The 16,505-nt window shown below is 35.9% G+C and overlaps 1 protein-coding gene across 1 annotated transcript in view; it reads left to right on the top strand.

Moving 5' to 3' along the window:
• ADCY1 (adenylate cyclase 1) overlaps positions 1-16,505 on the top strand; it is a 162,296-nt gene that overhangs the window by 125,056 nt on the left and 20,735 nt on the right. Inside the window, exons 8-12 of the mRNA XM_082752455.1 lie at positions 945-1,100; positions 5,380-5,574; positions 7,505-7,602; positions 10,928-11,012; positions 15,595-15,684. Of these exons, the coding sequence (XP_082608581.1) occupies positions 945-1,100; positions 5,380-5,574; positions 7,505-7,602; positions 10,928-11,012; positions 15,595-15,684 (624 nt within the window). The remainder of the gene's footprint in view (positions 1-944; positions 1,101-5,379; positions 5,575-7,504; positions 7,603-10,927; positions 11,013-15,594; positions 15,685-16,505) is intronic.

Here is a 16,505-nt window from a genome sequence, read left to right as displayed (position 1 = left end):
TTGCTCTGTCTTCTGTATTTAGGAGTGCTAGAGACCAAATCCGCTGCTACTTCTTTATTTTGCTGTTCCAGAATAGGTTAATCTTACAAGCTTAAATTCCCATTCTGTCGTGGCATGGGGTCCTTCCACATTTCCCATGAAGCTGCTTTACATATTTTACATGCCAGAAGCATGAATAACATTGGTATAAATGCTAAGGGCAGAATAAAGGATTACTCTTTTTCTATCTGTGAAAGCATCTGAATGCATACTAGAGGTTTACTAAAGTCAGCAAGAGTTAAATACATGCTGAAAAGTTAAGTTAAGCAAGAAAATATTTCTATTTGCTGAACTGTGAGCTCTGTTGTAAAATGGAAAAATTATACTCAACCCTTTGAGAATAATTCTCTGTGGTATAATGCTTCATACTTTGAAGAAATGAGATTTAAGGTATAATTTCAGTGTGTCACAATCTCTTTCTGGGGCATGTATGTATCTTTTAAGCAAAAGCAATCCTTTTCTGATTTTAATGAGTTTACCAGTGTCTGAATTAAAAAAATGAGGAAATAAGAATGAGACAATCATATTTTTAACATAACTTACTAAGAATGTTAATTTCCTCCAAATATTTCTTCTATTTCCAGATTTTTTTTTCAGTTTAAAGAAATAAAAATGTAGCCTCTTTTATGAATTTGTCATTATTTTTAATAGTCTACATTTCTATGTAGACTATGTAACTATTCCCAAAATGTTAACTATAAGTTTAAATATTCTGTATAATAGATTTTATGTACTAGATTAAAAAAAAAATTAATAGTCTTCATATGTAAATATGTAATGTTTATCAAAATGCATTGCTTCTTGATCAGATTACTGCTTTGTTCTAAACACTAGATGATACAGATATCTGCAGGTATGTATGGGAATGTTAATGACAGTTATAAATACTATTTTTTGATCAACAGATATTTCCTGGACTGATTCTGTCAGACATTAAGCCTGCCAAAAGAATGAAGTTCAAGACAGTCTGCTATCTGCTTGTTCAGCTCATGCACTGTCGTAAGATGTTCAAAGCAGAGATCCCTTTCTCCAATGTCATGACGTGTGAGGATGACGATAAGGTAATTCATATGGACTCTTTAAGTATCGGTTTCAGGGTCACATAAAGCAGACCTGCTCTGAGTATTTGTGGGATGGCCTGGCCAGCTGCTTCATGTGTTCCTGCTGCGGCTAGAGCTATCTAATGACCACAGCAATGGGAAATACATGCAGTCATCTCACACTAAAGACAAAATTTAATTATACCAGGTCTTACATTTGGAGCTCCTCTTGAATAAACCAGCACAGGTGTCTTACATGGCTTTTATTAAGGGCTTCTTTCAAAGGAATTAGAGATTCTGAGGCTATTTATGCAATTACCAAGAGCTGCTCTTTTGCATCATGAGTCCACCACAGTCTGACACTGATAGCAGCAGATGCAAAATAAGAACATAATTTTATATCTCGAGGTGGTTCTCTAAAAAGCAAAAAAACTGCTTAGTAAACAAAACCCTTTAAGTCCCTAATAAAAATATTCAAGTCCCTAATTATCAAATACAGTTTTCTTACTTTTGAATAGCTTTTAATGCCATAACTCATGATTGTTTTATATGCTAGTAGATCCTGGTATACTATCAGAAATTTATGGAGAAAAAAAAAAACATTTGAAGACTTGACTTGCCCTTCCTATTCTCTTTGCCGGCAGGTGGCAATATTGTATATGCTGCTCTACCAGTGCTCCAAAGCAAGAAACGTGTGCATTGGAATCAGCAATTCATTTTGTATTTGACTGCTCCACTTCTTGTTTTATTTTTTTAATTATTATTATTTGAATTATGTGCAGTTACTGAAGATTCAATCTAAATCTTACTTAAAGAATTATAACTTTTCTAGTTTGTATTTTACATGCGCATGTGTTTCTTCTGGGGGAAAAAGAGAAAATCCTGTTAGCTTCTTTAAAACACAATTTCAGTGAAGAATTTCAGAAACTCCAGATTCACTTTTGAAATAGGCCAATACAGGGACTTCGGTATGGCTTTTCAGTTGTAAATTAGTGCTTTTCTTTGAGTATTTTTAAAAAGGCAACACACATAGTCTTTGAAACATATGCAGTTCTCTACAATGATTCTAATGTGTATATATGTATAAATACTGTAGTATACACAGAAAATCCAGATATGGTTTTCCCAGGGTTCTGATGTGTTATTCTTGTTGTTGTATTTTTTTGTTTTGTTTGCTTGTTTGTTTTTCATGTGAGAACATATACAGTGAAGTTCTGAAATGCTTTCTTTGTCTGAACCAGATATTCCATATTCCAAGCTTTTGTACCTGATACACTTTTAACATGGAGTGTGATACATGTTTTTAATATTAACGCACTGTGTTGCAATCCAGAGTTTCTTCAGAGCTATCAGTCCTCTAATCAGTTAAAGCAAGGTTTGTCTATAAAGACTTTAAAGTCAACACACTACTGCAGTATATATTTAATTATTTCTGAGTAATATAAATAGAATCATACAATATTCTGAGTTGGAAGGGACCCACAAGGTCCAACTCCTGGCTCCACCCAAAAATCAGACCATGTGTAGTGCTGTGACCCTGTCCTTGGGAAGACTGAGTGCCTGACCACCCTCTCAGCGAAGAACATTTTCCTAATATCCAACCTGAATTGTAAGACGTAATATCACAAGTGCAGCTCCACTTGCATAAGAGGGCACAGCTGTGGTTACGCAACCCCATGCCATGCACAAGGCATTCCCACATACTCCCAGCCTGCCCCAGAGGCCTCCTCCGCCATCTAAATAGGAGACCAGGCAGTATGCTCAGGCACTGTTCTCTGGACTGTTCACACTGCTGAAGTGCTAGCTTGCACCTTGCTCTGTTTTGAACTACCCTGTGTAGATGTCTCCAAGACAGACTTTTGGCCTGGTCCGTGGCTCTCTTTTATTTAGGATTTATAGATAAAAATATTGTCATTAACAGTCTGGGCAAACATAGATACACACATACACACCAGCCCAGGAGACAGGATTATTCTTGATCGTAGATAATACATCATATAACTTTACTGTATGAAATAATAACAGAAGAAAAAATAAGAGACTTAAGTAATTAACTGTGAGCAACACCTAATTTGACTTAGCACAGTAACTTTGACCCTATTTTAGAGTAATAGTTAACAGTGTTTATTTCATTGTTTACTCCCATTTCAAATTTTGAAGCAAAGAAGCATTTTTAAATTATTTTTATTTTTCTTAAAGAAAGCTGTTTTGCTCATCCCTATGTGCTCATCCCTGTGGTTTAAATTCAAATTATTAAAAATTCCAGCAGATATTTTTGCCTCACCCTAAGCAATTTATATGTTAACTTTTTTATCTTTATGAACAGCAAAACTGTTAATTCCTGGCAATATACCCTGACAGCACATAGTTTCCATATAAACTTGTGGGAGAGCTGGTAGATTTTGGCCTGTTTGAAAGATGTTCTGCAACAGAACAAATTTATGGTTAGAAATATTTAGAATAGTTGTATGACTCTCAAATTAAGATTTCTGTTATGGTTAAATAAAAGCAGAGGATTGGATTTGAAAGCTCCAATCCACATATGTCCATACAGTTAATTTTCATGATGAAATAACTACTTCTTACACCACATTCAACTTCATAAGTAATAGGATCTGATAGTTTGAAGAAAAATATTTCAATTTGTTATTATATAAAATATTTTTTATATTTCATAATTGATTAATAAACTACTTTCTATATATGGAGACAACAAAACAGGACTACAGTTGTAGTCCACTGTTTATTCAATGATGAGGATCTTACAACAACTACTTTCGGTGGAGTAAGACAGGAAAATGCCATTCCTACAGAATTACTTAAATAACGAGCACCACCTCTTTTTATCATCTGGTTTAAAAGGATTTATTTTTGTAATATATCCTTTAAAGAGTGGGCTATTAAGTATTGACTGCTGTGAAGAGAGAAATTTATAACAGCTTGCTGACAGACTCTACTGATTATAAACTGAGCCAATGGAGTCCTTTTCCCTGACCAGACTCACCATTTCCTAATGTGTTGAATACTCTTCCTGAACTCCGCAGATGTTAAATAATACACATATATAATATTATGTATATATATATAATGTAATATAACATGTTATATTATATTACATTTATATTACATTATATATATTATATAATTATATATATATATTATATTATTTGTATTTTAAAAGTTCAACTTTAGTGAGCTGGGCTGTCAAAACCCATTTGGGAAGTGAGGCTTGACCCTTTTTAAGCTGAAAAGAATACTCAATACCTTATTCTTCATGCTAATTGTTCAAAATGCTAATTATTATATGACTGGGTTGTGGTTTTTTTGTTTGTTTGTTTGTTTGTTTTGCACAATTGGCCTACATCTTTATCACTCTATGTTAAAAAATTAAGAAGTTACAAGTCTGTTTTGTGAAAGCCCTAATCCTTTCAGTGTGTGCTGATACATGGACAGTCATACTAGTGCAGATCTAACCATAGTGGCTTGAATTGCAATGCCCTCAACTGAAGGTTAGCACCATTGTAGCTGAGATGCTGCTCACCATCTCTGTGAGTGTTCTAAACTCTCTCTGTGAGACACGTTGTCTAAAATTCCTTTCAGATATGCTCTGCAATAGAGCTTTTGCACTGACAAGGACTTTGAGGGATCATCTTTCCTGTTATGCTATGTCAGCCTTGAAGGTATGAACCCCAGTGAGGAGCAGTTTAGCTCTGATAATTTATTAAACTGCTCCATCCAGATGTGCAAGTGGCCTAAAAGTGCATACTAAAGAGATCTTAACAAGAGAGATCTAATGTGAGTTACAAATAGGAAAATCTGAGATTTCTGATCCTCCAAAGTCATATATGGTCATCATGCAAGAAGTAATGGAAAATTTTATTTCCAAATATATGTTGACACCTTGGTGGTCTTGGCCAGTAGGACTTTTCTTGTGTCATGAAGAGCATGGCTGTCACATCTTTAAGATGTGCAGGGCTCTGTGTCTTTCATTAAGATAAAACTTCTAATGATTTTGCTAGGTAAAGTGACTTTGGGATAAAACTGTTTATCTCTTCAGTGGAAAAGAAGTCTCAGGAGAGTATGTAAAGAAGATTTCTGCTGATGAGGATTGAAATCCTGGAACACAGTGGGAATATGATCATCAATTCTAAAGAGATCAGGATTTCACCTAAAGAGTTTTTTTTTTGTAGTTGCTTTTCTTAATGAATTCCTCATACTGACTGTAAACTTGGGATAATATGAACACAGTAAATGTCAATGTTAATAAAAGTCTGTGTTTTTTTCTTAATTTCTGCTACAGAGGAGAGCTTTAAGGACAGCCTCTGAAAAACTCAGGAATCGTTCCTCTTTTTCTACCAATGTCGTATACAACACTCCTGGAACTCGAGTAAACAGATACATCAGCCGTTTGATAGAGGCCCGTCAAACTGAGTCTGAGATGGCTGACTTGAACTTCATTACCCTGAAATATAAACAAATTGAGCGTGAAAATAAAGTAAGTGTTTTTAAAATTATTTTTACTGATTTCATTGACTGTGAGCCAACTAGCATTTTTTTGCTGTTGTTTTTTTAGACAATATTTAAATTCTACTCACTATCTTTAAGTAATCTGATGGATTATCTTTTAGCTAAGAAGGCCAAATTATCTTCACCTTCTATGGAAGCACTTGGAAGGGAGAAGAAAGATCAGTATCTTTCTACTCATCAAGCTTCTCATGCTGTCTCATGGTGATGTGGCTGCCTACTTATTCATTGGCTATGAATGGCATTCATGGAAGGCAGGATGCTTCCCTCTGCATATGTAGCCTGATGTGGATTGATCCAATCCATCCTATAAAACAAAGAAAAGCTTAAATCTCTGGGCAAGGTTCTGACCTCATACCAGTATAACTGTGCTGAAAGTGGTGGACTTCCTCCAGAAGCACATAAATACATATATAGGAAGAGTTATCAAAGTAGAACTGTTTGTTCCTACCTTTTATGTTTGTTTTTTTTAATTATTATTATTATTATTACTGTTTTGTTTCAAAAAATAGAAACATTTGGTTTATTTGTTTTTTTTTAAAAGCAAAAGTAATACAGTTTTGGATTAGTTTGGTGGTAACATTTAATTCATTTTTCCACTGCAAGTCACATCATAGTCTAAGATACTCTGTGAGTACTATTTGAAGATAGAAGTCTGTGTGCCCCATTGGACCCATTTTTTATTTATTTTTTAAAGTCTTGAGCTTTATCTTTGATTTCAGGTTCCCATAGTGTTTATTATTTGATTTTGTTTGCTTTTGAAGTAAGAACTTTATTTTGCATATGGCAGGTGAAGTTTACTGAAGGAAGGGAATATTTTGATTCAACTGTATGGTGTCTTTTGGGAATATTTAGAACTTTAAAATTGTCTTTCATATGTTTAGCTTTGCTCGTGTTTGTTTGTTTGTTTTTTCCTTTAAATTGCAACACAAGGTTTAAAAAATCCAAAACTTCCTGGAACTGACTTTTTGTTTGTTTGTCTGTTGTGTTTTTTTTTAATTCAATTAATGTGTTTTTCCAGGCTGCTCTGTATTTCACACTTGTATATGTTTCAAATTAGACATGAGAATAGCCATTATGACAGTAGTATGTGTATTTTATAATCTTAAACTAAATGCTGTAAACTCTGTTCCCTGAGAAAATACTGTATCTTGCAAGATGCAGTATATTATTCCTATACTAGCATCACAGGGTTAGAGTATGTGGAATCATGGCTTCAATTTCCTTTGATTTTAACTGGCGTGTGTGTATCTCTACTGAACTGCTTGCTTTCTGAGGTTATAATCACATCCTAGTCAGGAGTGTTTTTGTGTAAATTTAGTGTTACTCTAACAGATAGAACTGAATTCTAGCTTTTTATGATATAAATGAGGTTGAAATTTGGATCTTTCTGACAAAACTCTTCTGTTATAAGGACTGTAGCTGGAATCAGGGACAATAATTGCTGAAAACTGAACCTAATCTCCCAGTAGCACTTGCCTCCAGCGTACCCATCAGTATCCTATCCTGAGTGTTTGAGGTGACAACGCTCCTTGAAGGCAGTACCAAGGGGTGGAGGAAGGAGGGATTTCCTTCTCCTTCTGCTTTGAAATGACTGGCTCATTTTTGTACCAGAAGATAAACTTATGCCTGGGTCTAATGCAGATTTGACTAATTCGAGGGTGAAAACTAAACAGCTAGGCCAACAAAAAACTGAAAGAAGGCTATCAAGCAAGATCTTGCATAGAACTGCCTCATTCATTTTTTGTGAGAATTAAACAACAATTATTTGTATGTTTGCAAAGTGGGAAGAGACTTGTTCTATTTTAGTTTATAGCTCTTTCTTGCTGAGAATGGTTAATTGTGGGTGGCAGGGTTTGTATAAAATGCTCACTGTCTTCATTTCCTCCTTTTTCTAACAGTACCACCAGCTTCAGGATGAATACTTCACCAGTGCTGTAGTTCTCTCACTAATTCTAGCTGCCTTATTTGGCCTTGTCTACCTTTTAATAATACCACAGTAAGTTTCTGTCTTTTGCTATTATAATTTGAAGTTGAACATCTTCAAGCATCCTGCACAAAATCAAAACATTCCTGTCTCTGGAAATGACAATAAGCACCAAAGCCAGTAGCTGCTCAAACAGGGGATTGTCTGTTGATCTTTCCTCAGACTATCTCATCTATTTATCCAAATGACCCATGATATAGAATCATTGAATGGCTTGGGCTGGCAGGGACCTTGAAGATCATCTAGTTCCAACCCCCCTGCCATGGGCAAGGACACCTACTGCAAGACCAGATTGCCCAAAGTCGGCCTTAAACTCTTCCTGGTATGGGACATCCAAAATTTCAACGTCATTGATACCTTATTTAAAATGGTTTCTTCCCTGGTCTCTTTCGGTTTTGATGTTTTCTTTTCTTTTGTTTTGTTTTCTTTCTTTGTGGAAAGATTTATTTGGAAGTTGAAAAGACCAAGATCTGCTAAAGATTTTTAATTTAAAGGTTTTCTACACTGCAGACACAGATGTTACAGCAGCTTTTCTAAATTTGTGTTGGCTTTGAACTAGCTACTTCAAATATTGATGGAAACACTCTTACCTGAGTTGCAGTCTGGGCTGCACTAAGACAGATATAACCAAATATTGCGGGTGAGGGGAGGGGTGTTGGTACTTATTGTTAAGTGATATAATGTAGTGATTAATTCAAGTTTTGCCAGTTCTATGTAAATGCTTACTAAAGAAAAAATATTAGATGTAATTTTCAAATCTACAAGTTATAAGTAGATGTAATTGTTTCCAAGTTATAAAAAAAAAAAATAGTATTTTTTTTCTAGATGAGAATATCTAAACATTGAAAATAATCTTCACTCACTTTTACTAATTATTAGGATTTCAGTGGAAATAGAACTGGCCACAGAGTAATACTTTTGAAAATCCAATTTTGAATCCAATCTTTCATTTTCACAAATCTCTAGTCAGAACAATGCTTACTCTTATATGGTTCTATTGTTTCTAACTGAAAGTTTGAAAGTAATCTTTTTTACTTTGATAAGTCACCATATAATTTTTAATGTGATACCTGTCACCTGAAGAATTCAAAATCACTTACAAAAATCATGTAGTTTCCATACTAACAACCTCTGTTGACTGACTGGAGCACAGTTGAAAACACCTTCACCTACTTCTGAAGTAAGGCCCAGCTGCATTACATAGCAATTTAAAGCAAAGATAGACAGAGCATTAGTGTCATTGAAAGTAGAATGAGTTTCCAAGAATTGTGTACTATGGTAGTTGCTAACATTTACAAAAAGTAGGAATCACTTAAAAAACAGATAGACAGATATTCAGCTTAAGCTCTTGTATAACAGATGTGGAAACACCAGACATAACTACTGCATGCCAGGAAAATGGACTGGTTCATCACTGGGCCAGTTAGAAAAGCCTCTTACTGAACAGTCGCAAATTCTCTCTTCCAGTGTGTCTGTGAGCAGTGGCTTTAGACAGCAAAACTACAAGCTTGCCCTGGCTCTTTCCTTGCTGTGACAGTAATGGAACCATGATGAGCTAGACTAAAACTCTGGAAGTATCAGAAAATTTCTCCTCTCCACAAAACTTGGAGTTCTAAACTACTCAGTTGCCAAAAGTAGTTGTAAATATGACTAGGAATGCAAAAGCCAAGAGAAGACATGTCATGTGTTACTACGGTGGAATAGGTGATAATAATGGTGTTTGACATGTATCACAGTATTCCAAGAAGGAAGTTCAAAATCTAAAGACAATTGTTGTAAGATAGTCACTTGCTGCGTAAAAACATAAATGCAATAGGCTTGACATTTTCACAATTTCTGTGTTCATCTCAGCAAAACAGCTAAGGACACAATTATATCCCTAGTTGTGGTTGGTGGAAGAAAGTCTATGTTTCTGTTGACTTTAGCTGTTCAGTTATGGATGCACACATATAGCATAACCACTAAAAACCTTGATTATGAACCTTGCTAATATCTTATGCTGGGTTGAATTATAAACAAAAAGAAAAGCAAAAACAGCAGTGTAACCCTTTGTTACTGGTGCCAATCCAAATATCTGTCAGGGTCCCACTCAGCACTTGTTGTCTGTTGCTGCCTTGAAAGACATTGTTGCAGTCCCCTGCATCTTCTTCTTGCATATTATATCCTAAATACATCTTGCATGTTATATCCTAAATACAAGACAGTTATCTTAAAATGTAGGGGAGTCTGCTATCTATTAGTACTTGTATTTAGAATCCACATTATGACAGCATCTAGAGTTCCTTCTTGGTTCTAGATAAACATACTATACAACAGCATTTTCTCTGTTTGGGTATTGATAAATTCTTACATAAATTCTTATATGAATATTAAATCAAAATCAAATGTTGAGATGTTTTACTACAGAATAGTGCTGTTTTTCTTCTACTGTTACAAGAAAACGTAAATTTTTCAAGATTAAGGGCAACATACATGTTGTTTTCACAAGACTAGAAAGGAGGGTATGAAGATCATTCTATGTTGCTGTTATATGGCCTTGTTCCATGGCTGGCATGGGGCCAAGCTGCACTTGAACATAAATCAAAGCACCAGCTCTGGTGGATTCATTTTTGCTAGGTTGCTCACATCTATAAAGTACTGTTCCAATAACACTGGCTTGCTGGAGGATGGAAGCTCTTGGCCTGTATCCCTCTTCTCATTTTGAAAGACCAGAAGAAGGAAGATTTAAGTCTTAATTATAAGACTTACTACAGCATCTTTGCAAAAGCTAAGATTTTTCTTACCATTTGAGAAAAAAAAAAATCAAAAGAAGGGAATTGCTCTGTGTCAATAGAAGTGAGTGCTGTCCATTCTGATTTTATTTGACCTGTCCATTCTGATTTTATTTGACTTGATAAGTAACAGGTTTGACTAGCCTCTGATTTCAGAATCTTTGAGAAGGAGAGATTAGAAGGGAAAAGCACCAGGTAGCTGTTACACAGCTGTCAAGGCCAAATAATTGGGTTGCACTCTCCACTTTCCATATCATCCTGCATTAGTCTAAAATTAGGAAGCGTCTCTCCTGACACCCTGTAAGGGTGACTTTTTTAGATGATTTGGTCTCCTTGCTGTGGTCAGAGTGGGTACTATGTACAGGAATGTTTACTGATTTCTCATCCTTGAGAGAAGTGTATTTCACTGTGAGTTTTTTCCCTACAATGGTTAGCTTTACAGTAAGGGTGAGGGAAGAGATCCTCCAGCACTCATCCAACACCATTTCAGAAGGACGCCTGTGCTGTTTGTTCTCATATCTACTACTAAGTTGGGTTGAATTACTTTTACTGTATTTTGCTTTTAGGAGTACCATAGTCCTTGTCCTCCTGGTGTTCTGCATATGCTTCCTAGTTGCTTGTATAATGTACCTACATGTCACACGAGTACAAGTAAGTGATTTAAGAATATTTTATCATTCCTTCTTTTACTGGCTATGCTTTGTTTGTCTTTTGGACTATGAAGCCATCAATGCACACTTGATAGCATCAGAGTCTGAAATCTGTGTGCTTTTCAAGCTTATTGCTAAGTAACATATTAGGCACTCCAAATCATACAAAACGTTTCACTTGAATGTGGACCTAAAGGTATCCATGAGTAATTTTTGAAGCAGTATAGCATTCAGTGCCATTAATGCTATTTATTTTTGTTTCTTTGTTTTCTTCTTTGCTACATCTTCACTGAGTACCTATCACCGTCTGAATCATTCCAGTGCCCAGATGAACGGCTGCTTTCATCTGGCATTTTCTGACAATGAAGCATGCTATTTTACCTTCCATTGCAATTGGTATCTAAATATAAAGTGCTGCTAACTTCCCCTGTGTTTTTAAAAGATTTCTTGTCAAAGCGTCAACCACTTTGATTATAACATACAATGTTTTGCACATGCAACCTTTGGCTTTTTCAAGAACTTTAGAAATTATTAATCCTCCTGCATTACATTTTCACAACAGTAATAATGAAGAAAGACATTTAGCTGTTGTAGGCAAGAATAAGATCAGCCAGATCAGAATAAGACATCTAAAGACTAATTTTCTGATGAAAGACTATTTTAGTGGTTTAAACCATTTTTAAAGACATTAATTAGGAGAAAACATACAGTTAATCAGCAGTAATTAACATACACTAATTTTTTAGTTGAAAATATGCCCTTTGGCAGGAGGAAAGAAATTGTTTTCATGGAAACATAAATAGTATGTTAGCAGAGTATCTGGTACAGAGCAGATTTTTTTATAGACCTACACATTTTTAGGGGAGTAATTTTGATGATCTCCTTTGTTTCATAAAGGCACAGTAGTCTAACATGTGTTGTTCTGTGTATGAACAGTAAACACAGATGAGTTTGTAGGAAATTGCTCCTCTTTATGCCATTTCCCTGGAACTAGCACAAACTTAAGGTTAGTTCCAGCACTCCACAGGATTTGAACTTCAGATTCCTCTAGAGATCCAGTATTTTACAGGACCAAATCCAGTATTAGAAAAATAAAAATACATAAAAATTCTGAATAGAACAGTTTGAAATTTTGTGGAGAAGTTTTCTCTTGTATAATGAATAAAAGTTAACTAATATACTATGTATAATGAATATAGAATTATGAACTGGGCACTCTGTAAATTGGTATTCTGGCATTTATTTGCTATTTTACATTTGACAAGTGACTTGTGCATCTCACTCATAAAATCACTATAATAATGTTGAACTGTACTGGTTACCTAGTATTTAGGAGATCTGACAGTAAATCTTTAGTTAATAAAAATCCCACAAATAAAACAAAGGAAATGAAACACAAAATGCTTTATTGTGATGAAAGAGCAAATTTCAAACTGACCAAAAGTCAGAAATATAAAGCTTTTATGTGACAGTCAGAACTTTCATTCAGACATCTTACACATTACCTTTTAAAGTTTTATTTTCCTTTTTAACCTAGTAGCCTACCATGTCAACAATTATAACATATATAACACACACACACACACACAAAAAAAAAGTCTATGCAAATGGGTCAGGACCCATTGATTTTGAATCTGTGTTTTGCTTTGTCGTTATTAACCATGCAGCATTATCTTCAGACTATGGGAATTCCCAGCATTTTATTATTACTGTTTTGACCACTGTAACTGATTCCATTGCAAACTGAATTAATGATATATATATTTATATATTTATTTTATATGAAATCATTATAAAGGTATTTTATTTGTGTGAATAAAAATACAATTCTTGCCTCATATATGCATAGATTTTGGTCTAGATGGGTGGACACCTTGATGGGTAAACAAACAGTCTGGATGATCAGATTCAGAGTATAGTGGTTAACAGGTCACACTCTACCTTGAAAGCAGTAATATACCAGAATATTTTATTGATGCTGACTAATACTTAAACTGTATTCAGGTGTGACTAATTAACTCAAGCCCATCCTGTTCTTACACAAATTTACTATTTATATTACATCAAATGTTCCCCATTTATGCTTATGTGTGCTGAATCCACACTGAAGCCAACATGTACTCTCAGATCACACAGGGGTTTTATTTTTTCTGTAATCATTGTATTTCCATGTTTTGCTGCCCAGATGAAGTTGATTCATCTATAACTGTATCAGACTTTGAATTCTGTGTTCACACATACAGAGGAAATACCTCTCCATATGTAAAAGGAAGGCGAAACATTTAATTACATAATTTCTGTTGTGCCGAGGCCACAAAAGCTCCTCTGTGGGTACTATGGTGCCTGCTGGAAACTATGCTTTTGCTGTTGGTGATGAGTTGAACATTTTTAATTCAGGAATTGTGACTTTCATTCAAAAATTATGTTTTTGCTTGTTTCATTTGATCTTAAGCCAAACCCAGTCTCAGCCCACTCCTTTTAAGGGACACAGGATAGTTCCTACTCTTTAAACTTGATTCTTTCATACACTTGATTTTTGCCCCTTGAAAGGAAGGGGCAAATGGAGGAATGGAGGAAGTCCCATGGTCTGAAATAAGTATTGTGGATCCCCTAAATAATAGATGTCCCAAATGTTCTCAGTGCAAAGGGAAAAGAAGGAAAGCATCTTTTGGTGAAAACAAAGTGGATCTCTACATGTGGTGGTTTCACACCGAGGGCTATCCAAGCTCCACCAAACCAATCTTTCACTCCCTCTCCTCAAGAAAACAGGGTGAGAAAACATGATGAAAAAAAAGCTCAAGGGTTGAGATAAGAACAAAGAGATCCCTCACCAATTACTGTCACAGGCAAAACAGACTCAGCATAGGGAGAATAATGTTATTTATTGCCTATTACTAAGAAGAAACTAAAAGCAAACTAAAAACACCTTCCACTGCTATCTCTCTACCTCTATATATCTATATACCTCTAAATACCTCTGCATATCTCTACATACTCTTCTACCTCCTCCCCCTGAGCAGCACTGGTGAATGGGGAATGGGGGCTGTGGTCAGTCCATAATGCTTCATCATCTGCCACTCTATAATGGTCAGTCTCTGCCTCTGTTCCAATGTGGGGTCCTTCCCACATACAGTCCTTCCCAAACTGATCCTATATGGGCTTCTCACAGGCTGCAGTTCTTCAAGAACTGCTTCAATATGGGTCTATATCACAGAGTGAAGCCCTTCAGGAATGGATTGCTTAGGTTCCCCATGGACTTCATCTCCTGCCAGACCACCTGCTCCTGCTCCTCCATGGGCTGCAGTTCTGGCCCAAAGTCTGCTCCTGAGTGGAATCTCCAGGGGCCGCAGCTTCCTTCAGGCTGCTTACCCCTGCTGCAGCATGGGGTCCTCCATGGGCTGCAGCATGGAGATCTGCTCTGCTGTAGTACACCACAGGCAGCAGTTGGACAGCCTACTCCATCATGGGCTTCTGCAGGGTCTGCAGGGGAACTTGTACTCTGGCAACAGGCAGCAGTTGGACAGCCTACTCCATCATGGGCTTCTGCAGGGTCTGCAGGGGAACTTGTACTCTGGCAACTGAAGCAACTCCTCACCTTCTTGGTCACTGACCTTGGTGTCTGCAGGGTTGTTTTTCACTCTCTCCCATCTGCTGTTGCACAGCAGTTTGTTGGTTTGTTTGTTTGTTTGTTTTTCTCTTTCTTAAATCTGCTCTCGCAGAGGTGCAACCAATGTCACACACTGGCTCAGAGCTGGCCAGTGGTAGGTTCCTTTTGGAGCTGGCTGGAACTGGCTCTTATCTAACATGAGGCAGCTTCTGGACTCTTCTCACAGAGGCCACTACTCCTCCCCCCACATCAAATACCCTGCCACATAAGCCCAGTACGGCTGAAACAATCATAAGTACTACACCCTAACAGACTTGTTGCTTCTCTCACACTTTTTGTCACTCATTTCATGTATGCTCCACAGCAGTGAACACTTCATACTTCAGTGTTGGAATTGGGGTAAAAATGGAGATGAGCAAGAGATTCACAAGACACCATTCCACTAAACATTTTTGTTCTCTGCTGCTCTTTCTGCTCTGACAAATTCAATATTTTAAATGTGTCCTTATAATTAAAACTACCCTGGCATTTAATGTGACTATTATAGTAGAAGACACAAATAGCGCTGAAAGATTCCTTGCTACCATAGTATGTTCTCTTGAATCACTATTTGTAGCTGATAATTTACAAGGCAATATGTGTTTTGGGTATATTCCCTATGGGAAAAAAGTCAAATGCCATCACAGATTACTGTTTGCATTATGAGCAGGCAGCCTACTAACCTTTCAAAGAGTTTTAATTATAATAAGAAATAATATATCATAATAACAATTTCAAATGTATTACACCCAAATGCAATTATCATTAAAACACGCATACACAATTATAACTGCATGCTTGTTTCATAATTTACACTGCAGGAAAAATTCTCATACCACTTTGTTCACTGTAAAAAGGTTACTAAACAATAGTTAAATGTGTTTTAAAATATATTTTTAAAAATGGTTATCTATAAATCTTTTTTTCTCTTCCTTAGTGTTTTCCAGGGTGCCTGACAATACAAATTCGTACCATTTTGTGTATTTTTATTGTGATATTAATATACTCTGTGGCTCAAGGATGTGTGGTGAGTATTTAGATCAAATATTGCCTAATTTAATATTATGTTTAAGAACAACCTGTTACAGATACCATTAAACACATACCATGTTATGGTGTGGTGGACTCCTACTTTTTTGATTATTCATGCACACAGAGCATGTTTCTTCAAAATTAAAGACCTTTGCCATAATTTGAACTCTGCTGATTATATGATCCACTGAAGCTTCTCCTGTATGATATGAATTTGCTCAATACTTCAGAAAATTGAGCTTCTTTTACAGCTAGTTCTACATGGTGGACTTGAATGTCAGATGGGATTTAAATTTACACCTAAGTATTTGGCATTTAGTTGCCTTGTTGAATTCTCAGCACTCGATTTTGCCATTTTGGCTGCTAATGCTTGTGTGCACCCAAGCAAAAGAATCCACACAAAAATAGCATCCTAAACACAAATGGAAATGATGAGGAGGTAGATGTCTCAAATCCTGCCTCTCTCTGAGATTTAAGCAGTGTGTTCTAAGCAGTAGGAAAACAGTGATTTCATAATTCACAGTACTGACTGAGATGCCACATACCTTATTTTATATGTTTTTTGTTTTGTTTTTATTTTTTTTTTAAATTCACTTTTCCCTGGGCCTCCCCTGAAAAAATCAGTTTGATCCCCAATGAACTGAATAGGCAGAAGATCCCTTGTCTTGATCCAATGTCCTGAGAGGTACCAAGATTTCCTGATGTTCAGACATTTCTGGGAATTCTAAGATCAACTGTGTGAATAAAAGCACAGACATATATGAGATTCCTAATGTGCCTATAAGCCTGAAGAGATGTGTAGTGCCTGTAGGCTAG

The sequence above is a fragment of the Aythya marila genome (genome assembly GCF_965140915.1).
Source record: "Aythya marila genome assembly, chromosome: 2".
NCBI classification, from domain to species: Eukaryota; Metazoa; Chordata; class Aves; order Anseriformes; family Anatidae; genus Aythya; species Aythya marila.
The sequence above is the reverse complement of the archived record's forward strand: the minus strand, read 5'-3'. Positions and strand labels throughout refer to the sequence as shown.